This window comes from Columba livia, chromosome 2 (genome assembly GCF_036013475.1).
Source record: "Columba livia isolate bColLiv1 breed racing homer chromosome 2, bColLiv1.pat.W.v2, whole genome shotgun sequence".
NCBI lineage: Eukaryota > Metazoa > Chordata > Aves > Columbiformes > Columbidae > Columba > Columba livia.
Window position 1 is genome coordinate 119,832,663 of NC_088603.1, and position 27,751 is coordinate 119,860,413.

The window sequence follows — 27,751 nt, forward strand, 5'->3', positions numbered from 1 at the left end:
TCAGTATATTACATATATCTTTACAGGTAAACTAGACTTCCAGATAGTTCTTGAGCGTTTCCTGGGTAAAAATCATGCCATGAGCATGAAACTGTTAGACCTAGTTTTGGTTTTTATTGCATAGAACTTTGTAGAATAGAACAACTTGACTCTCACTGACTGTAGTAAAAGTTGAGGGTGTCTTCCACTTCAGCAGATGTAAATAACAGCCAAAGTATCAGTATTTACTATGTTCAACATGAAAAAATAAAAATATATATATATATATAGAGAGAGAAGTAATCAAAAAGGAACAGTGCTGCCTCTGGAGAGGGCAGTCTTTCAAAAGAGAAGAGATTACCTTTGCAGAAGAAAAGGCGATGTCACTACTTAGTGATAAAGCATCATTCCGTCTTAATTTGAAAGGACCTGCCTAATGAACCATGCTTGGTTCCCTTAGACAAATTTAATACTCTCACTTAACATGGACATCATTATTAATTAGGCAAGCAGGAGTCATACTGCTGCAAGTTTTATGGCTGTTCCTCTTCAGAGAATCTATTAATTCATATTGAGAGCATCGGGGGCAAATGGTACAGCTAATCCTTAACAGTATAAAAGAGTTCTTTAAAAATCAACATAAAATTAGCTCATGTCCATCATTGACTAATAAGCGATTATAAAAATACAGGGTCATAGCAGATTCTTAAATGAGTAGAATGACATTTTACATTTTAGCTGAAGTAACCATTTGGTAAAAGTTAATTAATGAAGATTCCTGCTTAGTCCAGACCTGTTTTTTTATACTCCTGACAAGTTTACCTTCAATTTGCAGGGTCTTTTGGGCAATTCTCTATTGGATTCCTAAGAAAAAGTTTTGCTTTAAATTTCCATCTTTGCAAAGGCTTTTGGATTGCTATCGTTTAGCTTTGCCTGCATATTGTTCCCTATACTTTTCCATCTTACTAATAGCTTACTAATAGCTTCTGCAAGAGTATTTTTTTGCAAAGTTGAATTGCATGCAAGACTTTTAGCATAAAGCTTACTGTATTGAAAAGAAAAATTTGAAAACATTTTAGGGATGGACTTCCTGATTAACTTGGTTATTCTTTTATTTAGTGCCAAGTACAAATGCTAGAAATCATTAAATATTATATATTGAAAACCTGATATCCATTGTGTGGTGTTGTGTGAAGCCAAAAGTAACTTTCTCCTTCATGTCCAAACACAGCAACCTAACCACTGGCAGCCACTGTAATCTCTACTGGCAGTATGCAGCTATAGACAAATTTGATGTTGTATTTTCTAAGCCACCAGAAATATGAACTTGTTTTGTCTAGCCTCTGTAGGGAAAATAGGACAGATGGACTTATAATACAGCTTAAATAAATCTCTTGCTTCCTTTGGCTAGCCTTCCAGAATAGGGTGGGTGAGTCAAATAGGTGAGAGAAACTGATGCTTGTGTTCCTCTCATGTGAAAAGAAAGTGGACACCTATTATAGCATTTATTGAAATAAAAAGTTTATTGCTAATAACACTTTTGAGAAGTGATTTGTTAAAATATTGGAAGTTATGCCAGATATGCTATGTTATTCTGTACCATTCTGAACATAGATTTTCTGTTTAAAATCCATTGAAAGTCAATGTTTAGACCAAAACCCTAATTTTCAGTTCCTCAGCTCTCAGCAGTTACTACAGGTTTTTATTGTTAAAAATGCCATTTTAAAATGCTAGCTTTGAGGCATAAATGTTTGCAATTAAAAATATTAATTGATGTATGCCAGATTATATAACTTCAGGTTTTCATCAGGACAGTGATCTACTGGACCGGCGGAAACATTGCTTCAGTGTCCAGTCTGAATCTGGAGAAGACCTTTACTTTTCTGTGGAACTAGAGTCTGACCTGACACTATGGGAAAAAGCCTTCCAAACAGCAACTTTTTTAGAAGTTGAACGGATACAGGTGAGAACAATTACCTTGATGATTACTTTTTGGTATATTAACGGATCAGGACTATATGAAATATTGATACAATTTAAGAAATTTTCTGACCTTCAGCAGCATTCAAATTATTATTGTTTTACATATGTAATTGCATATAAAGCCTTTTGGTGTTCCTAAACAACGTGGGGTCTAACATTCAGAAGAGATCACCTCAAATAAATCTTTAAGTTATTATGACTAGGTGATACATATTAGTTAACTGAAGTTCATGGACGGAAGAGGAAAACCAATCTACATATCAAGGACAAAAACAGCTGTTTTGATACTCACACATCCTGTTTTACATGTTACTTTATTTGTCACTGGATAACATAAGAAAACCTTGCAGGAATTATATTGTCCTTGCAAAAATTGGGAATGAGAATGCACATAGTCCTTACTGGATGCAAGTAAGAACAAAATTGTACCTCAGATACATTATTCTTTTTTCACACGTTTCCTGTTTCTTGTGTATGTACTCAACCGGCAGAGGACAGAGCAGAAATAGGTGACATTTGGGTACAGATTACTAGAAGATTTTTATAGCAAAATTGCACATCAGAATGTTTAAAGATAACCCTGTTTTTCTCACGTGACCAAAAATTTATGTTTTTTGGTTTAAAACAGAAGAAAAAAAATACCCATCATAATTATAGTTCACCTAATCCTAGTTGTTATATTGATCTTCTAATAATAAAAAAAAATACATGTAGTTGGAACAGCTTTAGTTGATGTTGCCATGAGTTGTTCTGTATACACATGTATAAAAGTCATATTAGCATACTAGCCTATGCAAGTATTGGCTAATGCTCACTTTCCCCATACTCAGCTTCTGCATTCTCATGGGAACACAAGCTCTGACAGTTTTTTCTTTAGACAGACTGTGAGTTAGGTATATATTAGGCCTCTTCTGACCTATAAACCAATACATGCAGATGGAATTAGTATGCACTAATCATGATCCGTTTTACAAAAACCACACTGCTGTAAGTTTTAATGCATACTACCTTAGTTGAAAGAGTAGAAGTAGAAAAAGGCTCAACTTTTAAGTTCATGCACTCTGATACCTTTTACAGGAGCTAGTCTTACCTTTTGAACCCTGATGGTAATGCTGAAAAATGCAAGTGTAGTTTTTCTGTATAAAAATTGCAAAATACATATCCTCTCCTACTAAATAGTTGAAGATGCTTTGTCTTTCTCATATAACTGGCAGCTGCATTGTTTCTTGAAGTAATACTATGCTGTAAGTAAAAGAATATATGGCATTTTTCTTGAATAACTTTTAGCCCAGAATCTACTTCATATTTGTTCTTCTTTAATATTGATTAATTCCTAGTTCTCTGAGGTTTTAGAATTACATTTATTCAAAACTGCTTCCATGTTTCCCAAAAATAACTTCCTTAATAAACTTAACCTTTCCACCTTCCTTTTCATTCTAGTGATGTTCAGAGTAGCAATTATGAACTCAAAGTAATGATTTCCTGAGACTGATTGATTTTAGCAAATTTATGAAAGTGGACAAACAGGTTTCTTTTGATAGATTATTGTGAAACTCACATTTACGATTTAACCATTTTTTCTCTATTTTCTTGCCTCTCTATATCTCAGTTTGTGAAAAAAAAATAGTAATTTTTAATATAACTGGTCTTGGCATCCTCATTTTTCTTTCAGCAGTCTGTTACTGCTTTCATCCACCAGTTTGCACATTCACATAAAATCTGGATTGACTAAGTATTGGTATAATTTGTCTCCAGTGAGTTCTTTCATTGTTCTGTGAGAAAAAAGGGTGACAAGTTCAATATCAAAATATCAGCTGTACATTTTTACTAAAATTTTGTTTTATGCAATCATATTCACAAGAATATTCACATTTCATGTGACTTATAACACAGTTGTGTGCAGGTTTGTCTTGCTATTAAATTGTATAATTTTGAAAATATAACTGCAGTTTAAAACTGCCATTTAAAATTATTCAAATGTGTTGTGTAGTGTTACATAATCATACAAATAATACCAGTACCAGCATTAACGTCTGTGAAAGGTTATTCAGGGCTCTATTCAGATGTGATTCTAAAGAATATATCACAAATTAAAATATTCTAAGCACCTCACTATAAATATGTAATAAATTCTGTTTAAGCCTAATTCATAGCTTTTTCCAAAGATACATCTAAAACATGAATTAGGCAGGGTTTGGGTTTTTTTTCCTTTTTTTTTTTCTTTTCCTAGAGCTGAAATATGTTAGAGAAGAGACAATCAAGCTGATAGTAGTTCGGCAATCATATGTGTTACTGTTTGTAGTGGTGTCATTATGGTGTGTTACGTTCACACTTTAGTTAGTTTTCTTCAGAATGATAAGATGCTAATCCATTTTCATAATTAACTATTAAAAAAAAAAATTAACATGTACAGTTGAAATGGAGATATTTTTCCTTACCATCTCACAGCATTGTTGTAGTAAAAATCTGAGATGACAACAGCTTGCATAATGATGTGCAATTATATATGATTGTCAGGTTCCCTCTGTGTTTCTGCTACTTCATGCTAAATTTTTCACTGCTTCTGTTGTGACTTTTTTTTGTGCTGTCCTTCTTGTTTGTATTGTAGCTGCTTGTTCCCTAGTCTAAGGGCCATTGTGTAAGCCGCTTTGTGTTACAGTACTTTAACTTTTGTCTCCATTGAAGTTGAATCTGAGTTTGAAAGTCTTAGTTAAATCTTGGACTTGTAGTCTTCTTTCCCTTAGATTCAGAGATAGCTTACACTAGATTTACAATGTATCGTTCTTTCTATAATTTAAACCACATGTATTGAGGGAGTAGAGTCTGAGGAATATAATACCTTGGGTTGTTTCCTTTGGCCCCTGCCTGACAAGCTGAATTATTCATAAACCAAATTCAAGATTCTGTATTCTGTGAGAACGTGAAATGAGTGCTGAAATATCTTCTGCTTCTTTTGGGAATGGGGTTATTCAGTTTTCACATGGTTTTCATGAGCTATATTTGAGAAATCAGCAACTGAAGCTAAGCATCCACAGTATATATTATTAACAGTCACCTTTAATGATTTAAAGTGTTTGTTAAACATGTAAGAAATTTTAAATTATCAAGTCTCCTGGGCAGAATGTATACAATTCTGTTTTCTACAAATGCCTGAATTAAAAGATGAATTAAAGACAATAAAGACGATAAAAATCTTAACAGAGTTTATGACTGTCTGAAAGCTCATATTCCTACTCTGCCCTGTGACCAGTCATATGCAAGTGCATACAACACATGCAGAAAGCAAGGGACACTCTTCCCCAAAGAAACAAAAATGTTAATAAAAGAGATCCTTCTGTTATTCTCACATTTTGTTCTTCAGTTGATTGTTTTGAACATTAATGAATATATAGTCTGAGGGCATAGGCTAATCTTCAATGTAAGTAAAGAATCTGCTGCTTCGCTGATGGTTTGCACCTTACAATGCAGTTTCTTCCTGTTGATACCCACATTGAGCTGAACTAGATTGTATTTCTCCACAAACTGTGCACCACCTTGCAGAAAGAGCTTTCAGTCTAGGAAGCAGATTGCTTTTACAGTGCAGCATAGAACCAAGGCTAAACCTCCTTCTCATAGATCTTAACTTCTCATTCAGGCTAACTGGCCCAGGCACAGAGCTGTGTTTAGGCAGTACTGTTCTAGCCAGCTCGGTGTGGTGCTGCATTGTGCATTGTAGGTTGATCTCTGGTGTTGAGGTGGGAGGTCAGATGAATTAGATAGCAATACGTATTTTAAATTTGAGATACTGTCTCCTTGTCAAATTTTAATTCTCAGTAAAGGCTCTATGTCTGTTCTAGATATCTTGAAGCTCTAGAAATAAAAATGTAGTTTACATCTTGTAGAAAATTAGCAAGATAATTCTACAAAACCATACAGTTTTTGCTTTGCAGGCAAAACCTGAGCATTTTTGCGTATGTAAATTCATTAAGTCATTGTGAAATATATTACTTTACACTCTTTTCCTCTACTAATGAGATGTTGCCAAAGGCAGTATTGTCTCATTTTCTAACAACACCGATTTACGATCAAAGTTTACATATTCATAGTAGTTTTATGGTGTAGCTGCTCCAAAAATAAGCCACTTTTATTTGCTAGTATAAACACAAATACCATATGACTGCAAGACCACACAGCTGAATCTCTGATTTTGTAATTGAAAATTGCAAGGTTTATGAATTAAGATTTTATACATGTAGTGAAGTACATAAAGTTCTTTCAGTGTTGGAAGCTGCAAAAATAGACCAGTCACTGTTTTCCACCTCAACAGCAACAGTAGGAAACCTTTCATTTGCTGACAGACATCTATAGTTTTTCAACACCTTTTGTGGATCACACAATAACATATGTTTTACCGTTACTGAGCAATAATGCAAAATCATTGTGTGAGGAATGTGTCATGGATTGTTTTTACTTCTGAGCTATAGATGACCATGCTTTGTCTATAGACCGGCTTAAATGCTGGACTTTTGCCCCACTGATTACTATCGGAAAATGTTCTTCAGCTTCAATGATGGATATCACTGTATTTGAAACCTGGATTGTAGAACTCCAAGGTGTGAACACAAAGATTATCCAACAACTGTTTGTATGTAGTTGAGACTTAATTTGGTCAATGAAAGCAGTTCACACAAATATTCCCATTCCAGAAAATACATCTATATTGAAGTGTGAGAGAGTAAAACTTAAAATGATCAAAGAAACCATGTAGCTATGAACTTTTCAATTTTCCTGCATTACAATGTCTGTTAATGAGCTTTTCAGCTTCCCATGTCCTGGGTAAGACCATTAAGAATCCAAAAAGCCCACCCAAAGAATGTATAAGTAAAGGCATCTGATTAATCTTTGATAATCAAATGCTAAAAGTAATAATACATACTTTTGTAACATTGATAACTTAGTAACTTACATTGTGTCCATTTTACAATTTATATTTTAGTTCTTTGGTGAATTATAGATCTTTGTTCTCATTTGGTATACTTAGTGGCTATAGAAACATTTTAAGAATATATATTTCATTTAATATGGAGGGTATAATTTCTATAAAATAAGAATGTTTTCTTTAAAGAACTTAGATCAGATTTGGAAATGTTTTAACTTTTTAATATATCTTGTCATTTTGTATCTGAAGTTAGCCTTCAGACACAGCATGTTTTTTTTATCCTGAAAATGACATTAATAGATGTCTCACAGCATATGTTGAAGTATGATGTTATGGAAATATATAGATGCATAGATTTAAAAAATCATAGAATTAGAACGTCTTTCAAGATTTCAACATTTCTTATAGAAAACTTTGAGAAGTATTGGTCCACTAGCTGAAGAAAAAAGCTATTTCATATGATTATATCGCTTGCTAAATGGTATGAAATACTACCTTTTTTGCTGAGATTTAGAACAACACAAAACTGCAGTAAACAGCATACCAAAGGGATATTTTACAGATGCATTTATTTTTTTCTAAAAAGCTAAATGAACATATTAATGTTAGAGGGTGTTACAAGGTTCCAAAACAAATACAGGAGTCTGAAAATAATGAAACCTCCCTTGTAGCAGTTGTCATTGGTAAACCACTGGGGCAATTCTGATTCTGATTTATTTCTTCTCTAACAGAAGCAAAGCCTCTTTTTACAATACTTAGAAAACTTCATCACTGATATACATCCTTTGATTTGAAATATGCTGGCAATCAGTTGGCCCATTTACATACAAATGTCTTATTTCTGATAACAATTTTGAGATATAAGCATTAGAATAAAGACAGAAATACTGGTCCTGGAAAGAAGTTGAATAAATGTGTTCTGTGATAACTACCTTATCTGATTATTATTTTTTTTTTACAGTGCAAGACATATGCTTGTGTTTTGGAGAGTCATCTTATGGGACTTACCATTGACTTTAGCATGGGCTTTGTCTGTTTTGATGCTGCCACAAAGGTAAAGTTCTAAGACTTGTTGTCATCATTTTATTATTATTCCTCTTTCTTTCTTATATTTTGTGATAAGTAGTACATCCTTAAAATGTACATATTTTCACCAGAGATCATCTCATGTCAAATCTATCCTGCTTTAGTTTAAACTCAGAAATTATTTCTAAATGGTGTAAAAAGTTGTATTCTGGAATGTGCTTGATATTGACAAGTCAATACCAACATCAATCTGAAACAGGCATCAGGTCTTCATTCTTTAATTTCACATGGAAGCCCAGATTGACTCAGTTTGATGTTTCTTTTGCTAGCACATCTTTGCTTTTGAGAGGAAACAATCTTCTTGGTTTCAGGCTGATCTGTGAGCTTTGACAAGAACTTGACTTTTTCTTCTCCTGTTTCATGGGTGGGAGAGTGTATTATTACAGCAATTCCTAGTCTGTTTTAGATATTTTTGTTCAGGTGTCTGTAAAAAGATAAATCAACAACAGTCTGTATGTCTTATGTTTTTCCCATCAGCGTTAAAAAAGCTCAGTGCACTTGATGAAATGGTTTGGTATGCCAATTTTCAGATTGATATTTGCATCAATTTCCAGATTATATTAATGCAGGTCCAAATCTCAGTAAAATCATTGAGTGCCTATGCATGTTTGCATTTGCACTAATTGCTAAGAAGTACTCAAATGTAAGCAGGTGTGAGAGTCGGTCTGAAAATGGAGCAGTATTTGCCGCAGGCTTTATTGCTACTACTTGACACTGCTGTTATGGAAGAACATGAAATAATTTTTCAGAGTTGCACTTCTCTTCAGCATCTGTTTTCCTTTGAGATGCTATAGGTGATGGTTGTCACCAGCAATTGCTGAAAATGCCTTTTTCTCTCCAGAATATACCCCTATCCTCTGTCTTAAGTCAACCCTTCCCATCACATTACTCTACTAATCAGAACCCTTTTATACTTCCTACTTCATTCCACTGGTCTTTTTTGCACAAAGTGTGGTGAATATGAAGTCCAAATACTTGTGTATACATATTTCTTTTTATTAAGCAAATGGTCTTGTATAATTCATCAGTGAAATACATGATTGTCAACTTAGGATGTATTACACAAAATATCAGTTAAACAGAATTAAAATGCAGTGGCTCAGAAAAAAATGTGTAGGCTTCCCCCAACCCTCCAATAATAATCTAGCAATCCTTTTGTATAAAGGCCATTTGCATCTCCTTCAAAGTTCTTGCATATCTCTTATTCTCAAAAGACTTCAGACTCCCTCAAAGCCATTTTCTGCAGTACAAGCACACACTGAATTTCACGTAGGAAAGCACTAGCACAACTGCCTTCATACACATTTCATTGGCTGAAGCATATAGTACTGGAAGACATTTTTATTGCAGTGAATAGACTGTAGTTGTTACTAGAGAACGTTTAGAATATTTTGTAACATCTGCAACTGACATACTGTGCTGCTCCTCTTCCTTCTCTCCTGCCAGCCTTGCACTGGGTAGCAGCCCACAAAAGATTTATCAGACTCAAAGCAGCCTTAGAAATCTGTTGGTCAGTACTCTCATTCACTGCACTTACATACAGGCTGGAAGGAGGAGCAGGGGGCTGCTGCTAATCTGTTGATTCTATCACCAACCCCCTGCTGTGTGCCTCTGATCCTCAAAGCTACTGACACCACCCAGGAGCTGCATGCTGTGGCAGAAGTTATTCCCCCTGAGCGAATACTCTTTCCCATTTTTCAGTGTTACACTTATCTCCTGGTTTCCTTTGCACCTGCTCCACATCCACTGTCCATGTTTTTTCTGCATTTCTTGCACTTTCAGTCTCCATTTTAGACTGATAAAATAAATTTTGCCTGCATGCTTGCTGATTTTTTTTTCTTTTAAAAGTGAGTTTTATTGTCCTGAATGGAGAAAGGGACATGCTGATAAAGCTCGGGAGTCTGTATGGGAAGAATGCTGAAGGCTTAAGGGTTTGTTTCCATTTTCTTTGATACAGAAAACCAGGCAAGCAGAGGGTACATTTTAAGATAAAGGCACTGTGTTAAAAATCCCTGATCTATTAGATGGCATGCATACCAGAGATATGCACATACTAATCCATTCATTAGCCATGGAGAAGCTGTACATTGGAAATTTGAGAAAATAAATGAATAGCAATAACTTTTTTTTTCACCTCACAAATCAGACATCCACAAATGGGGTTTTTAAAGCATAAAAGAAGAAGAGAAAAGAAACAATACTATATAATGCCATGTAGTACATTGCCAATGACTGCTATAGTTTAAATTGTCAAAACACACTTTAATGGATACCTTAATGGATACCTAAATAGGAAAACCATTACCTATTCTCCATCATTTTACATAAAGATAAAGGTCACCATTCTTTGAGCCAAATATTCATTCAAATATCTTAATTATGACAATGGCAGGTATAGGTTGTATCTAGGCTGGTAATATTCTTCAACAATATTACTATACTCACATAAACTGAAACATAAACTAGAAGTGTTTAGCCACGAAAAATGAAAAATATTATTTCTCCACCTAATGAAGGAGTTTGTATGAATCGAGAGTTCAAAATCTGAGAAAACAATAAAAAATGGAAATCAGTTTATAGGACAAGGAAAACACGAATAAAATTTAAGTTAAATTACCTATATCTTATGAATATTTACACATATATTTGTGCATTAAGACTTTGCAGAAGTCCTAGGAACTGTCACATGAATTAACAAACTCAGTATTAAAGATGAAAACGCTATTTAAAATGTCATACCATTCATTAAAAATATTTAAATATAATTGTTTATAAACTTTAAGAATTTTTATGATCAGTATTTCAAAAATCTTTCAAAGTCATTGTAGTACAGAAATTTTGTTCAGTCATGGATTTCATCATTCACAAAATGTACCTACCAACAGAGCATGTTAACAAGTTTGCTGACAATAGCAGTTATGCCTCTTTCACTATGTAAAATGTAGTTCCAACTACTCTGCCCTGAGCAGGGACACCTTTCACTAGGTCAGATGGCTCAAAGTCTCATCTAACCTGGCTTTGAACACTTCCAGGGGTGGGGCAAAGTCTCTGGGCAGCCTGTTCAAGTGTTTCAACACCCTCGTCATAAAGAATTTCTTTTTTTTATATCTAATCTAAATCTTCTAATCTAGGTCTTCAGTAAATTTTCAAGTGATATCTATTTTATACTTAACACAGTGCTCATGGTATTAGAAGTTTTCTTTCTTAATCATTACTGAACTGACTGTGAGCTATTTTCAGTAATGAATGATCACTGATAAACTGAAGTAAACCCAAGCTCTTCAACTCATTATTTTAACAGTTGTTCAGCTATTCCCATATTCAAGTTATTTAAGCAATCAAACAATATTTAAATTGTTTTTTCCCTCTTACTTTTCAAGTTAATCAGGTTTTTTCCAACATGCCTGACAAATTGCAGTCAAAATGTGACAAATGTTCTAAAACCCAAACTCACTACGAGTGCTCGTAAATGACTTTATAGAGGGTAATGACTCCCATTATGCTTATGGTTTCCAGTCAAAAGCTGTACAATTCTATGTGGCTTGTTTCCTTGTTTACTGTCATTTAATGTTTATATAACACACAACCATGTACATTGAAATTGTAAGTCGAAATTAGTAGCTAAAAGCTGTCATCTGTGCTAAATGCATTTCAAGTCAAACATCCTATTTCGATAAAAACATTGTTTCTGTGTCTGCACAGACCTATGATAAATGTCAGTATACAAAGTATTAAACCAAGTTGTTCAGAACAAATATGTGCTGTGATGTGATTATAACTGCACTGACATAAATCATAGCTGTTTCTGCTGCATATCCCTGGCTTTCTCTCACTCATTTTCTGATGGATAACTCTTACAGCCAACAGCAGTTTGTAATTTAGAGCATTTGGTATGTTGCTTTGTAATAAACCATTGTGACTTCCTGAAAGAAGAATGAACAGTTTTTAAGACTGCCTAGTTACATCTGCTTCCTCCAACATTTCAGAAAATATTTCTTAGTTCAACTGAACAGTTTTTAAACTACCAAATGTAATTACAGACAGACAATAATTCCTTTCGCTACACATTAAAAGGTAGCAACATGTATACTTGTGTTCTTGTTCTTCTGTAGCATTCTCTGGAGCCAAAGCTCTAGTGCAGTGTCTTTTTTTTTTTTTTTTTTTTTTTTTAATGATGTATAGTTTGAAAGAGAACTGCAACATATAGGCCAATGACTAGTTTCTATCATATAGTTCTTCATTTGCGTACATGGAAATTTAAATCTGATCATTGGTGAGTGTCCCCATAGCATCTCTTCTACTGGGGACTTCTTCAAAAAATGTCCACCAACTTTAAAGCAATTTCATTTGCATTATTTTAAATACAAGATGTCTGTACATCCTTATATTGACCTTCCCTCTTTCTTGCTGGTGTTCTCCTAAAAGTGAATTTAATTAATCTTTGAGAATACTTTTCTCTTGGCTGCCTAATTTTTTTACAGATTCTGTTGAGTTAGTCCTTCCACTACAGAGTATCTTATTATACAGCCTCTAGTCCAGACATAATTTTTCTTTTAAGATGTTTCAGATTCTAAATGTTTTTTTGTTTTGATTTAATTACGAAAATTCTAAAAATATGCAAAAATTTCTGTTGCAGTGTTAGAAGTTACAAGCCAAATTTTACCCTAGTCATTTTTGTAGTATTGTGTATCAATGTCTACTGGGGAAAACATTTTTCCTAAACCCTGTACAATTACAGCACAGCAACTCAGTGTTCAGGGCCAGGCTGGATGGGACTTTGAGCCATCTGATCTAGTGGAAGGTGTCTCTGCCCATGGCAGAGGAGTTGGAACTAGATGTTCTTTAAGGTCTTTTGCAACCCAAATCATTCTATGATTCTATGGTTTCTCTAACATTTGTTATTATATAGACATCAGTGTTTTAATGACCAAATATAACTCTTTTGTGGATGATTTATGTTAGTATGGACATATACAGATATCATGGTAGGCATCTCTAAATAAGTTTTTGTGGCCAGTGTAGCCACCTTAAGAATTAAGGATGGAAACTGATAGATTAAGAAGTATAACAAGATGTGTGCAGAAGCTCTTCTATCTACTATTCTGAAAGTGATCCAATGTATAAAACAATTTATTCAAGTGGCATTCAATTACATATTTTTAACATGATTCTAACAAAAAAAAAACAAAAAAAAAAACAACCTTCAAGTGTAGATGTGTATGGATGTATATACATGGACATAAGTATGATATATATGATTCTGTTTATACTGACATATTCATTAAAATTATTTTCTATAATGCATATTTGCATCATAACTTGTATGAATAATGTATGTATAGATATGTGTGAGTGTACATTGCAATATACCTAACTGTACAAAGTGCTATGTCAGTACTCCATTAAATTTACTGCTCCTTAAAGCAGCAGTCAAAAATATATATTTGCCAGAAGAGAAAATAATCATCCCTTATAGGACTGAAAATAAAGTGCTATTGAATTATATGATGATTCTAGAACAAGGCAACAAAACCCTCCATAATGGCCCATAAGGTGCATATCAACAAAGCTCAATGTACCTATCACCTGTTCTCTCATGGACAACTTGGACATTTCATCAAAAATGAGAATACATTGTAAACAAGAAATAGCATTACAATATATTTAATTTGTTTTTAATACTAAAAGGCTACTAAATAACACAGAATGGAATTGCTCTTAATTTGTTTAGGAACAAACTCCATGTTTTCTAGGTTGCACTGAGGTCTCCGTGCAACATGTCATCTTCAAGCACAGTGAAATAAAACAGCATGTAAAAAAAACCCTGATATCCAAAGTTCACTAATAGGGAAGGCAGAAGGAAACCAGACTCACTTTGGGTTGGAGATCTAATAATGTAAATTCTGTGAACATGTAGTTATTCTTTGCTTAGAATTCGAAATGCTGAACAAATAACTACTATGACTTTAATATAAGCCATCAAGCATGGTTTGTACAGTCTTATGTAGTGTGGCTAGAAACAACCGAATGTTAGTAGGTTATCCGTCAGTACTAAGCAAATAAACTGTAGTCTTTTAACAGTTGATGTAACTTCAGTAATGGACAAGAAGAGTTATTTTATTCAGGGCTGACTTTCTTGCTTTTTTCCTTTCTCATTTTTGTTCTGTATCTTCTGTGTCCTCTCCTGTCTTTCTCTTTACAGTTATAAAGCTACAACAGTTGACAAAGGAAATTGTCTTGCACTATAATTCTGTTGTAGTAAGAAACTCTCCAGAGACCAGTAACACGGTACAACTGAGCATGAACAAGATCTTAATCCTGCTTAGTTCCCTGTTGCTGCTATCAGTATGGATAAAGCGTCACTTTGAAAGAATGCAATCCTTCTCAATTAGGTGTGAGACAAACAACCAAATTAAGGTGTATCCCAGGTGCCCAAAGACCAAATTACCTCTAGTCTTGAAAATAAGGACCTGCAAGGCATCTGCTCATGATTTAGTTTGACTTGTAGGAGTATCACTTGTTAGTCAGATGACAATATTAGCTCCAAAGGTGTCAGTTGAAATTTAGCATAATTCTGTAATATATATATGGTAAAAAAATGCCTTAAAAAGCTAAATGGAAGAATTATTTTATCAGTCAGAGTATCAAGAATAAAGGAGGTTGTGTTGGAAAAGTACAACTACATCTGTTTGAAGAGGCGGTGAAAAAGACAACAAAGTGCTTCCTTGAAACTAATATTTGAAAAGTGACCTCTGACATTCTTCCCTTAACAAAGATGGTTTCTTTATTTACTCCACCATTTACAGGTGGTCTAAGATGTAGCTGTATAATCATTATAAAACAATGACAGACTCTGAGCTTTTTTCCAAGCATCCTACTAAAAGCCCAATTTCTTTTACTATTATGTAGTAAAACCTATATTATTCATGTCAATTGAAAGTATAAAGAAAACCTGTATTTAGTGATGTGCACTGGCAAGTAAAATGGTGCCATTGCAGTATGTGGTGCAAACACTATTTCACAAATTCATTAAGCATAAATGGTCTTTTTACAACAACAGAATTGATCCACAGTGCATAATATAGAAGAAGCAAGACTGTTTAATAACAAATTGAAGATAGTTCATCACTGAAGCCATAAGACACAAATAAATTATTTTTTGGTAGGAGACTCTCAAATTGACAAAATACAGCTTTTCTTTCCTAATGTCAATGCAAAATGCCCAGTATATCCTTGCTAAATCATATAGCTACCATAGACCCTTGGATTAGTCAGACAGTCACATTTCTATGCATATTCCTTAGCATATGGTAAGTCCCAAAACAAAACAAAACCTTAACCTATGCTCTCAGTCATACCCTAAACTAAGATAATTATGATGCATTGCCACTTTTCTGAAAGCATTATCTAGATGGGAAGTGATCTTGTTTTCATTGCACTATCAGAAAAAATATTTCATCAACATTGTATGTAGTTTAGTCTAGTATTCTGAAATAACAAGTGAATAGTAAACTGACATATGATATAATTTTGAGAATATTCTCTAAGGTTCTTTGCAGAATATTTCTTCTAGATTTAGCACTAGTGCTAAGAATAGAAACAATATAACTTTCTTAATTTGTGTTACTGTGAGGAACATCAGCAAAGTATTACAGGTACTGAAGTCAGTAGCTTTTCTTCCATGTGACATTTATGTATTGCATTTACATCTCATCTATAATATAAAATATGCAAGCAGAGGGCATTCGTGGGTAATTACAGCAAATTAACACTAGCAGAAGATAATAGTCAGTAATTTGGTTACAAAGACTAGAACAAATGAGTCCCAGATGATTACTTATAAATAAAATATTTCTCATTAAAAAGTTTTAGTGGAGAATCTTGGTCCCACATATGTCAAAGGAAAAAAAATCCTATTAATTTTAGTGAAGCCAGGATTTCATTTTTTGATGACTTCTTATTGCAATAATATAATATATTCTCAAGAGAAGTCTTAAATCTAACTTGTTGACTTGTCTGCACTGTTTATTTGTTTACATTACATTCTGGTATTCTTTGAAGTTAAATTTATTAAATATTATAAAATGTAAAGCACAGCCTAAGTGATCTATGAATAATAATTGAGAAAAGAATATATATCTTATTGGTTGTTCTCAATGTTATGCATTGTACATATAGTAATTATGTCAGGATTTCCTTGACCACACCAGATTTATGCAAATTATGAAGCCAGTGGTAGTTTCAGTATATGCTATTGGTCACCAGTTTCTAAATTGGACTGCTTGCTGTTATTCACAAGTTCTGTCTCTACTCATGGATTGAGAGTTCCCTTTTAAAGATAATAAGTGCTGCATACTGAGTTCTCACCTTGGTCTTCCATCAAGGCATGATAAGGTTGTGTGCCTTGACTTGAGAGGCATATCAGGGTCCTTGGGAGTAGCTGATTCCAGCATCTACCACAGAATCTTTTTGAATTTGTTTGCAATTTGCACTTTAAAAGGAATTGTTACCTGGTCCATCTGTCAAATCTAATTTAGGACAAACAAAAATTTACTGCTTCCTAAAAATGCTGCATATAATGCTGTAAAATATTCTCAGTGATTCTGGCTATACACAGTTACTAAGAATTATACAAGAAAACACTTCAAGAGAACAGGCTGGTTTTATTAACTAAAAGAAACCCTATAAGAATGTATAATAGGGTGCTGAGCTCACTAACACTGCACCTTCAAAACAGTAAGTACTTCTGCAACAAACAATTCATAAAAACTGGTAAGAGAATAAGTTATACAACACACATTTAGGTTTTTGGTAATTTGTTGAAAAGCTAACATGTTTTACAAATGTACTTATTGCTTAAAAGTAAATCTATATTTGTGCAAAATCATCAACTTATGTTAACTCCCTGGGGCAAGGATTCAACAAATGGTTCTGAGGAACTGTCATGTTCAAAAACATGAAAAATTATTCACTTGGCTTTGGCAATGGTATAGACCAGTGACCCAAAGGGTGCCTGTTCCTAGTGCAGGAGAATTAGCCTTTAAAATTAGAATTCAGAACAGTCACCACAGCAAGCACTGTGGCCATGAAGTCAGCCCATAGGAACATGGAAGATAACAATATGTGAAATTCTCTCATGTCTCTATATAACTGCTGCAACTACACATCTCTATGAAACTGGGTGCTTACATGAATAGGTCTTGCTTGTTCTTTCTGCTTTGGCACTATAAGCTCTGGTCCCTGTTCACTGCATATGTATTTTACAGTAATGAACATTAAAAGAAAAAACAACAACAACCCAAAACCAAACAAAAACAAACAAAAAAAATAAAAGCAACACCCAGAACATAGGAAACCACAATGTCCTGCTGGAAGAAGTGCAGTCTTGTTGGGATTAGTCTCAAGAAGGATGTCATCCCCTCCACACTATAGACCTGAATTGCAATCAGCTTAACTAAGGGCCATTGCTAAACAGGGCTCTCCAAAAGTGACGTTATGCATAAACTGAAGTGTGTTCTTGAATCATGCCAGTGGTGTGGTGTGACTGTCATTCTCTTTCCTCTGAGTGGGAATGAAAAGAGTGGCAAAGCTGCATGGAAAATGCCGAAGTACTGCAATTCTGTACATTCTCCATCTTCAATCGAACATAATCTGATTGGGAATAAGGCCAGGTATCATGGGATTTTGCCTGCCCATCTAAGAGTCCTTGTTACTACTGTACCTCTCTCCTGGCCTCCCCATACATCATCAGAGAAGAGAAAGATGATAGCTCATTTTTTTGATTGTTGCTCTCCTGAGATAAAGAGACCATCAATGCCCTTTATATCTCTCATCTAGGAAATGACATGCTTAAATAGATTTCCTGTTCCTCTAGAAAAGCAATTGTCTTGATCTTCTGACAAGATTACTTGAGTTACATAGGTCTATAAAAAGAGGAGTTTAAAATATAGGTAGGAAGTTTGGCCACCTGTGTGCTATACTGGTTTGTTTTGTTTTGTTTTAACTCACTATCTACAGGACATAAGTAAACATCATTGATCAAACAAGGTGAAAGGAATGGTACACACTTAGAGACGAGAAAAGCTACTCTATTTTCTGTAGCACAGACTGGTGGGCTCAGGGAGACAGCATTTGGAACAAATATGATATAGTTTCACACAAATTGCCAAATTCCTATAGTTTACCTGAAACAGAATGTCCTTACCTCTGTTTACGGTAGATAGGAACTCACCTTTCACATCCACAGAGAGAATGAAAGTGATGCTGAGATTAGGGTTTTTTTACATGGAAGAATCAAATATATAGAGAATTTGGGGGAAAACAATTTTAATGCTTACTTCGTCTACTATACACAGTTAAAATATTTTCCTTTTGGTTCTTTTTCCTCTTCAAGTTCAAGTTACTAACACAAACACAGCTAACTTTATTTAGCTTGATGCAGGTTAAAGATTTTTGCCAGCTCATTAACATGAAGATATCAACACATCCTGAAGCAAAGGGATCTGCATAGATTTAAGACAGTTAAAAATTTGACCTCCCTCGTGTTCTGTTTAATTTCAAGTAGATACTAAATCATTCACAGATATAGACAAAGGGCACAGATAGAAGTGTTGTCCTGTGCCACTGAGAGATAGTCATTTACAAATCCTTAGACAAAAGGAATGGCATTTCTTCCCATAAATTCCTGTATTGTCCAGTGCATGTGAAATTAATGTCTTCTCAAAGTAACAACACAATGTGATTGATGATGGCATTATAATTATGTAAAATACTACTGAAATCACAATGAAAAATATTAGTGCTTCAAAATATGGAAAGGGGAAGATGTCGATAAGTGAGGCTAAAAAGACTTAAAACAAAAAAGTAGCTCTTTTCCAATTTTAAGCAAAGTGGAACAAAATGTATTTTTTCTACATAAGTCACCATTAGATATATATAAAAAGTATTAGAAGATCTTTTTCTAACCAGCTGTACATTTTAATTGCATGTTTATTTTGTAGAGAAATCTGTCTTTTTTTTTCAACAAAACACAATGTAATTCATAATATAATTACATGAGTGGCCACTGATATGCTTAGAATTAATGATCTGCTCAAATTCCTTATGAGAGCTCTCATAAGTAAACTCAAAGTCACTGCTCATTACAGGGTGTCCTTTTGTTATTTTATAATTTAAAAATATATATTTGTTTTTAATTTGATATGCTCTTATGTTAATATAACTGATTTTTTAATGTGGAAAGAAAAAGAGAGGACTTTTACAACAGATTTCCACTTCAGATGGAGTAGGAAATGCATGGATTGTCAGAGAAAAAAAATCTTTATTTTTTGGCATGACATTGAATTTACTAATCCTACCTTTTTCCTAATTGGGATTAAATATAGATAAAGGAATTCCAGAGTAAATTTCACAAATGTCATCTGACAGATCTGAATCAGACACTGCCAAAGTATAATAAATCCATATGATCAAAGGAACATCAGACCACATGACACTGAATTGATTTAATTAAATACAATTTTCAATTATATCTACACTGGCTTGCTTGTGTATGTTTTTTAATGTGTTCTTGTTTTGTTTTGTTTACTTTTCCTCTAGGCTGTACTTTGGAGGTACAAGTTTTCCCAGCTCAAAGGTTCTTCAGATGATGGGAAGAGCAAAATAAAATTTTTGTTCCAAAACCAAGATACTAAACAAATTGAAGCAAAGGTAAAAACACATCGTTGCGGGGGGAGGGGGGTGTGTGTGCTTTTTATGGGGGGGTTGAGTCATGTGTTTGTTGGTTGGTTGGTTGGTTGGTTTGGTTTGTTGGTGTTTTTTGTGTGTGTGGTTTGTTTGTTTGGTTTGGTTTTTTGTTTGTTTGTTTGTGTTTTTTTAATATAGGCAATGTACATTAAAAGCAGTTATCAAAGCAGCTAGAGGAATGGAGGTGTAAATTAAACTAAATTACTTAGAAATATCACATTAATGTACAAAGCCAAAGAATGCAAAGAAAACCAAAGAAATTCCAAGAAAAGAAAAGGGAGTCAACTGCTTGGATTTTTGCTAGCTTAAAGTATTTTGCAAGGTGTAATTACATTCAGAAATAATAATTAAAAAATAACTTGTCACATATGTTTTTAGGCATGTTTGTCAGCTCTCCTCTCCTGTCCTCTTCATCATTTTTATAAAGCTGGCTGAGAGTTTGAATGCCTTGTTTTTCACTTTATGTGAAGAAATTGTGCAAAATATGTCATTAAGTCAACCTGGAGACAAATCTCAGCAAAGGTCTAAAATCTGTTCTTATTTCTCATAGCAAAAGTGTGTATTAAACATATATTCTCTTACAAGACTGAAGTTTCGTGTCTGTGTCTTATTCAAAATCATAAAAGTTGTCTTTACAGTTGTATTTTTGATACAAAAGTTAATTTATAAATAGAGTAACCCTGAGAGATTTATGCTTAGTTTGATATATGTGTTTTGAGAACATGGCATTTAATGTCCTAATGTGTGTAAGAAGTGATCTCCCAGGGTCTCTGATAACTGGAACTGCCTTAGAGTCTAAATCAAAGGTCTTTTTGACTAGAATCCCAACCTTTGTATAAACCTAAAGACTCTTTTCTTGGCCTTCCTTAAGTCTTGCTATACCATTTTTCTTGAGTGGTCCAAGAGAAAATTGCTGAGTGAATATGATAACAATACAGTTCCATGAGCAAAATGGAAATGGTTAAATAAATAATTATCTAGAATAGCTAAATATGGACAGGATAATAAAGTATGTAGAGAAAAAAAGCATTGTGTTTGGAGCGGTTGTGAGTTTAAATGCAAATAGCTACATTAAGCAGCTATTTTTCCTTCCTGCGTGTCTCTTTATGCTTAGTATTAATTATTTTCTACCTAACAGCTATGTACTTGATTTTAAATGTTGTACTCAGTGCAATGAAGGTACGTAAAAGCTCCCATTAAATCAACAGTAATGTAATGTGGTGCACTGTGGCTTTCAATACCTTCATGTTCTGCCATGTCTTGAGGATAAATGTTTTCTTACTTCCAATTTATCTCAAGTATTGTTTTAACAGTACAGAATTCTTTTAATCTCTAGTCAGAAAACATAACCTGATGTTCTGAGGATGATCTCATTGGAATCCATGAAAAGAAAACATTTCCTTTTTTTCAGTAAAACTAGAATATATGTTTAATTCTAAATTAAATTTTTAAAAAAATTAAAACAAAGTATGAATTCTAGATTTTGAAGAAGAATAACTTTTATCAAAATGTTTTCAAGTTTTAAATAAAATCTATCAGGCAAATAAGCCTTGGAAGTACCCTGCTAGCTTTATCGTACCTATTGTAATTCCCACTCCAACTTAATAGAGCTCTATTTCTGGGAAATTTAATCCTTCTACTTTTTATCAAGGTAGAAATACTTCCCTCTACTTTATGAAGGTAGAATATTATGAAAACTTGCTAGTATGCTTATTGATATGCTGTCATGCTCCCTGGTTGCTTCTTTTAATTATAAATTAAATTTTCACATTGATCAATTTTAAAATAAAAATCTGTTACTTTAAAATAATTTTCCTGGTGATCAATGCATACCACAGAATCACAGAATCAGAGTGTTCGGGATTGGAAGGAACCTCGAAAGATCATCTAGTCCAATCCCCCCGCCAGAGCAGGAACACCTAGATGAGGTTACACAGGAAGGCATCCAGGCAGGTCTTAAATGCCTCCAGTGTAGGAGACTCTACAACCTCTCTGGGCAACCTTTCCAGTGTTCTGTCACCCTCACTAAGAAGAAGTTTCTTCTCAAATTTAAGTGGAACCTTTTGTGTTCCAGTTTGTACCCATTACCCCTTGTCCTATCATTGGTTGTCACTGAGAAGAGCCTGGCTCTATCCTCATGACACTCACCTTTAATATATCTGTAAACATTAATGAGGTCACCCGTCAGTCTCCTCTTCTCCAAGCTAAAGAGCCCCAGCTCCCTCAGCCTTTCCTCATAAGGGAGATACTCCATTCCCTTAATCATCTTCATTGTCCTGCGCTGGACTCTCTCCAGCAGTTCCCTGTCCTTCTTGAACTGAAGGGCCCAGAACTGAACACAATATTCCAGATGTGGTCTCACAAAGGGTACAGTGCTGGCTCATGTTCATCCTGCTGTTCACCAGGACCCCTACATCCCTTTCCCCTGCGCTGCTCTCTAGTAGGTCATTCCCCAACTTATACTGGAACCTGGGGTTGTTCCTACCCAGATGCAAGACTCTACACTTGCCCTTGTTATATTTCACTAAATTTTTCCCTGCCCAACTCTCCAGCCTGTCCAGGTCTCGCTGGATGGTGACACAGCCTTCTGGTGTATCAGCCACTCCTCCCAGCTTCGTGTCATCAGCAAACTTGCTGATAGTACACTCTATTCCCTCAATCAAATCACTGATGAATATATTGAATAATACAGGCCCCAGTACTGACCCTTGAGGCACCCCACTAGATACAAGCCTCCAACTAGACTCTGCTCCATTGACCACGACCCTCTGGCTTCTTCCCTTCAGCCAGTTCGCAGTGCACCTCAGTACCCTATCATCCAGACCACACTCACTCAGTTTAGCTGTGAGGATGCTGTGGGAGACTGTGTCAAATGCCTTACTGAAGCCAGGGTAGACCACATCCACCACTCTGCCATCATCCATCCATCTCGTTATGTCCTCATAAAAGTCAGTGAGATTGGTCAAGCACAACTTCCCTTTGGTGAAGCCATGTTGACTGCCCCTAATGACCCACTTATCCCTGATATGCCTTGAGGCATATACCAATTATATAATATAATAATATACCAATATAACATAATAATATACCAATTATATAATAATAAAAAATGTCAAATTATGTTGTCTTTGGAAGGTTCTACAGCATTTACAGTGAGAAATTCTATCCATTCTGATTTGTTTACATATGAAGTATTTTGCTTAGTCTAAGAAACGTAGATAAATGTTGCTATAAAATGAATGTGGAGATTCATGGGCCATATTTTTTCAAATTTGGTTAGTTTAAAATTCTATGGATAGGCTCCTTCAGTATCCGTTAAGCCTTTCATGGATTTAAAGCACAATTCAACATGAGAAGAGGTGTAACACTCTAACCTCTATTATTTGGGCTTTACTAAAATTACAGAGTTAGAGGTATAGCTATTTGAGGAACTCATGAGTCATTAGGAAGTGCTAATCAGATTTTCAGAAATGCTTGTAATACCAGGCTTCATGCATATGTGTGCATTCTTCATTTGGAATCAGATTACGGGAATTTTGTAAAACATCTGTTAAAGGTTGTGATGAATATTCATGGCCACAGCTATCATCACCTGTTAAATGCAGCTTTGTTCTTCAGATGGCTGGGAGACCCACTGTTGTAAGGGCAAACAGCATAATTTTTCTTTTCTTTTTTTATGTAAAGTTAATTTTTTGCCAGTTATATTACATGATGAATAATCACAATATAGTGAAATGAGAGCTCACAGATAAGAACAAAAACAAAAAATGGAGGAGCCATTACCCAAATGTATTAAGGCTCTTCACTTCTGCATTTCCAAGCAGTAATAAGGAAGCAAAGAATGGCAGGTAACTTTGACTGAGAGTACTTTTTCCTCCTTCATTGTTAACAATGACACACTCTATGCAGAACCCGCTAAGGTGTATACACAGCTGATCTGAGACTCCTGCTTTTCTTGCCTCCAAGGCCTGTTTTCCTCCATCTCCAGGTTTCAACTATGGCACTGACAGAACATGTTCATGTATTTAATGCACTATAATCCATTTTCTCCCTGCAAATGTGAGGTTGTCTAGCCATAGGGGGGGTTTTGTTGGGTGTTTTTTTACCATCCAGGCTGGTATCAGAAACAGTGTGGCCAGCAGGACTAGGGAAGTGATTGTCCCCCTGTTCTGGAACACAAGTCTTATGAGGATCGGCTGAGGGAACTGGGGCTCTTTAGCCTGGACAAAAGGAGGCTGAGGGGAGACCTTATCGCTCTCTACAACTATGTGAATGGAGGTTGTAGGGAGGTGGGTGTTGGTCTCTTCTCCCAAGTAACAAGTGATAGGACGAGAGGAAATGTCATCAAGTTGTGCCAGGGGAGGTTCAGATTGGATATTAGGAAAAATTTATTCACAGAAAGGGTTGTCAGGCACTGGAAAAGGCTGCCCAGGTAAGTGGTGGAGTCACTGTCCCTGGAGGTGTTAAAAAGACACATAGATGAGGTTCTTAGCAAAATGGTTTAGTGGTGGACTTGAACAGTGTTAGATGTACAGTTGGACTTGATGATCCTAATGGCCTTCTCCAACCCAAATGGTTCTATGATTCTATATAATTCTTTCCTGTAAAATATGAGTTATCATTTCCTATGCTGCCCATTTTCTGTATCTCATGCCATCCCAGATGTGTGTGATTATGGCATGTTGTATCTGTGAGATATCCTTCAGCTTTAGAATACTTATTCATTACTTAGAGAATTAAGAGTGTCAGAGTGCTTAGCTATTTAATTCTGATCCAAAATTTAGATAAATTTTTTAATATTCTAGAAATAGACTTGTAGATTGAAATAGTTTGCAAAAAATAATTATACAGCAGCTTTTTAAATTTTAGCCATACTGTCTTCATAATTGTGAAGAATCTGGAAAAAATATTTTTTGAGAAAAAATTAAGAACCACATACATTCATCAGTTGGTTTGGTTCGGCTTTCAAACACACTTGGTCACCCAACTTTATATTCCTAAGTGATAGAAAGACCTTCACTGACACTGAATAATTAATATTTTTATAATGCTGCCAATTTTTTTTTACAGTGTGCTTCAATAGTTACAATTTAACCAGGCATATTTCTTTTCAGCTTGAAAATAATTTTAAATATTTACACATTTGCACTATTGTCTGACATATTGTTAAAATATTGCCTTTTCTTCTGTACAGACTTCGTACGGATTTTTTTGCTTGTCTTCTTTGTAAGGAATATTATGTTACTATAAAGATATATATGGTAGTATAAAAGAAGTGTTTCCTTGTAGATTTAAGTAATTTCAGTCTGAAAAATCTGAACAGTAATTACCATAGGTCACAACAGTCAGTCAATGGCAGACTGCCTGTATTCAAACACCTAACTTAAAAGGTCTCTAAGGAAAGTTGAAGAGGTTTCTGAGAGGAAAACCACTTAGGGGCAACATTAATCACAGATACCCCCTAGACATTCCAATCTGTAGGTTATTTCCCAGCTGTCACTCTGCAGGAGATATTGCACTAGTTTGCACAGTCAGACAGAATTTTTCTGACTGAGAGCTACGAAATAGAGCTATCGGCTTGGCAGAACATGGAGCCTCTCCTTCATTCTTACTGAGGTGTTCGGCTTGGGTTGAAAAAAACAAGCACAGAAGGCAAAGCTTTATCCTCATCTATAGGACACAGAGAGTCACCTTCCTATCTAGTTACCTATCTATGTACCTATATATTTAGCTATAGTTTAATGATCCATTAGCATCTCTGCAGTATCACAGGGGCTTCCAAAGACTAACACAATCTCAGGACTATAATATACACAGAGTGCTGTGCCCTTCAATTTTACCTGACTAAGTATTGGACCACTGCGATTGTAATTGCTTCATATTTTTCTGACAGAGATGAAGAGTATCTTAAATCTATGCAAGATCCTCTTTTGATATATATATATGCTCCCAAATATAGAAGTGTGTAATGTATATAAAAATCAGCATCAGCACATTTTTTCTTATTACACGCAATTTCCATTTTAATTTTTAAAGTAAATGCAAAGATCAGTAATTTATGTGATCTGAGAATTTCTGTGCCTGGTAAAATGTATGTATAACTCATAAGCTACACTTTTGTCTGTGCTTTCAGCTTTCTCAACTTTCAGGGCTTTTTCACAGCTCAACAGTTTTGTCAGAAAAACTCAGGCAAGGTCACAAAACAATGCTGAATCAGGTTAGCTTTTGTTCACAGACTAGCTCAACCCCTAAGTTGAGTGTTGCAAAACCAAAGTGCATTCAAAAATCAGCACATGAGGATGAAGATCCAGTCAATTGCCTTTGCCTATTTGAATATGGAGAACAGAAGAGGGCAGAAATACAGTATCAGCAAAGGAAAAAGTATAGCTTCAAGGATTTAGCATTAATACTTATTGATCAATTAATACTACTTTAATAGCAATTCATTACAATTAATTTTTGCTTGAAATTAGCTTGTATAGAATCTAATCTTAAGTAAGACAAATAGCCTGAGTTGTAATGTGAACAAAATCCTCACTTTCAGGTGTTGCAAGGTGTCTTGATGGATGTTTGCATCATTTTCCAGACTGACATTTTCGCTAATTTAAAGTATATTCTCGAAAATATAATTTTAAATTAATACTTGTTCTTAGCTTTGAGGGTTTTTCTGTGAGCATCACAGTCACAGTGTTCTTGAAACTTAGCATATCATCTCTAAACGGGCTTTAAGTATATACATCCTTAGGTTTTTTACAGTGTGATTGCTCAATTGCAGTGACTGCATTCTGAGTTCAAATTTCTGACCTGTGTTGGTTATGTGATTTAATTTTTTAGTTTCCTCTTCTGTTGTACATGGATTATCTTAAATATCTATTTTAGATCAGGTTCTATGCTAATATAGAAAGACCACTTTTGATGAAAGAACAAAAGTCTCATCTCAGCAGTTTATGTGTGGATGAAAATAAAATATTTTTTTCTACCCTGATCATGCTTATAAATTTACAATTGTGTGATTTCGAATATGTATTGATTATGTAGTTGTATCATTAATACAATGCAGTAAAAGGATTTGGTTTGTTTGTTTGGCTGGTATGGGTTGGTTTGTTTTTTTGTGGGTGTGTTTTGTTTTGTTTTCCATCTGAGGGAACTCCCTGTTTCCTTTCTATCCCTGTCCTTTTGAACCAGACTTTCTTTGTGAAAGGATACTGGAATTCCCACACACTTCTGATCATGCTCAATGACTGCATCTTTCTCAAATACTTTTCTTCCCACTTGCTGTCCTCTGCAGAAAACGTGCATGTTCAGGATAATAATCTGGGAATGTCTGGTATAATGGCAGCAATGTAGGGTGATAGTAGTTTGATCAAGAAATAGCATGAAACGCAATACGAAGATCAAAGGATATACTGATATTCCTAGGAGAGCAGGCTCTTAGGTGAAGTGTAGAGTCTGCAAGTTAGAATAACAGTTCATTGTGTACTTTTAGATGGACAAATAGATGTGGCTTAAGTTTGGATTTCTTTTTGGTTTTTACCAATGACAACAACTTTAATGGCTTCACTTCATATTCCTTCAGGTTTCTTAGGGTTTGCCTGCTTGTTTATTTGAAATGTTATTTGAAGCTGGATGTGCAACACACAACACTCTGCTGGGTGAAAGAGTGTTCAGACAAAAGGATGTCTGATAACAAACTATGTACAAAAACAATCAGGGGTGACCTAGTGTGCACAAAGGCTTGTGGGTTCCACTCCATCTGCAGGCAGCAATGCAGACCTGTGGGCAGCAAAAAGTGCAAGATCTCAGCAGAAGTGAGGGAATGTTTTATCTGTCAGCAGCTCTACATGAAGCCTTATCTGTTCACTAAGATTTCTTGTGACTAGGCTAATCTGCCAGAAAAGTGTCGCTCCTGATGGATCCCATTTCCATCAATCAGGCTCCTGTGAACTAAGCTGTAGCCATTAATCAGGCCTGTATGTACCCAACACACACCAATCACCCTACTGTGTTTCACATTGCTTTAATTTCCAGTTAAATATGCAT

The 27,751-nt window shown here is 34.8% G+C and overlaps 1 protein-coding gene across 8 annotated transcripts in view; it reads left to right on the forward strand.

Annotated features, from left to right (window-relative positions):
* SNTG1 (syntrophin gamma 1) overlaps positions 1-27,751 on the forward strand; it is a 347,784-nt gene that overhangs the window by 311,434 nt on the left and 8,599 nt on the right. For all 8 annotated transcript variants that reach the window (XM_065053503.1, XM_065053506.1, XM_065053502.1 and 5 more), the window contains 3 exons: positions 1,790-1,942; positions 7,842-7,934; positions 19,565-19,675. In XM_065053503.1, coding sequence (XP_064909575.1) covers positions 1,790-1,942; positions 7,842-7,934; positions 19,565-19,675 — 357 coding nt within the window. The remainder of the gene's footprint in view (positions 1-1,789; positions 1,943-7,841; positions 7,935-19,564; positions 19,676-27,751) is intronic.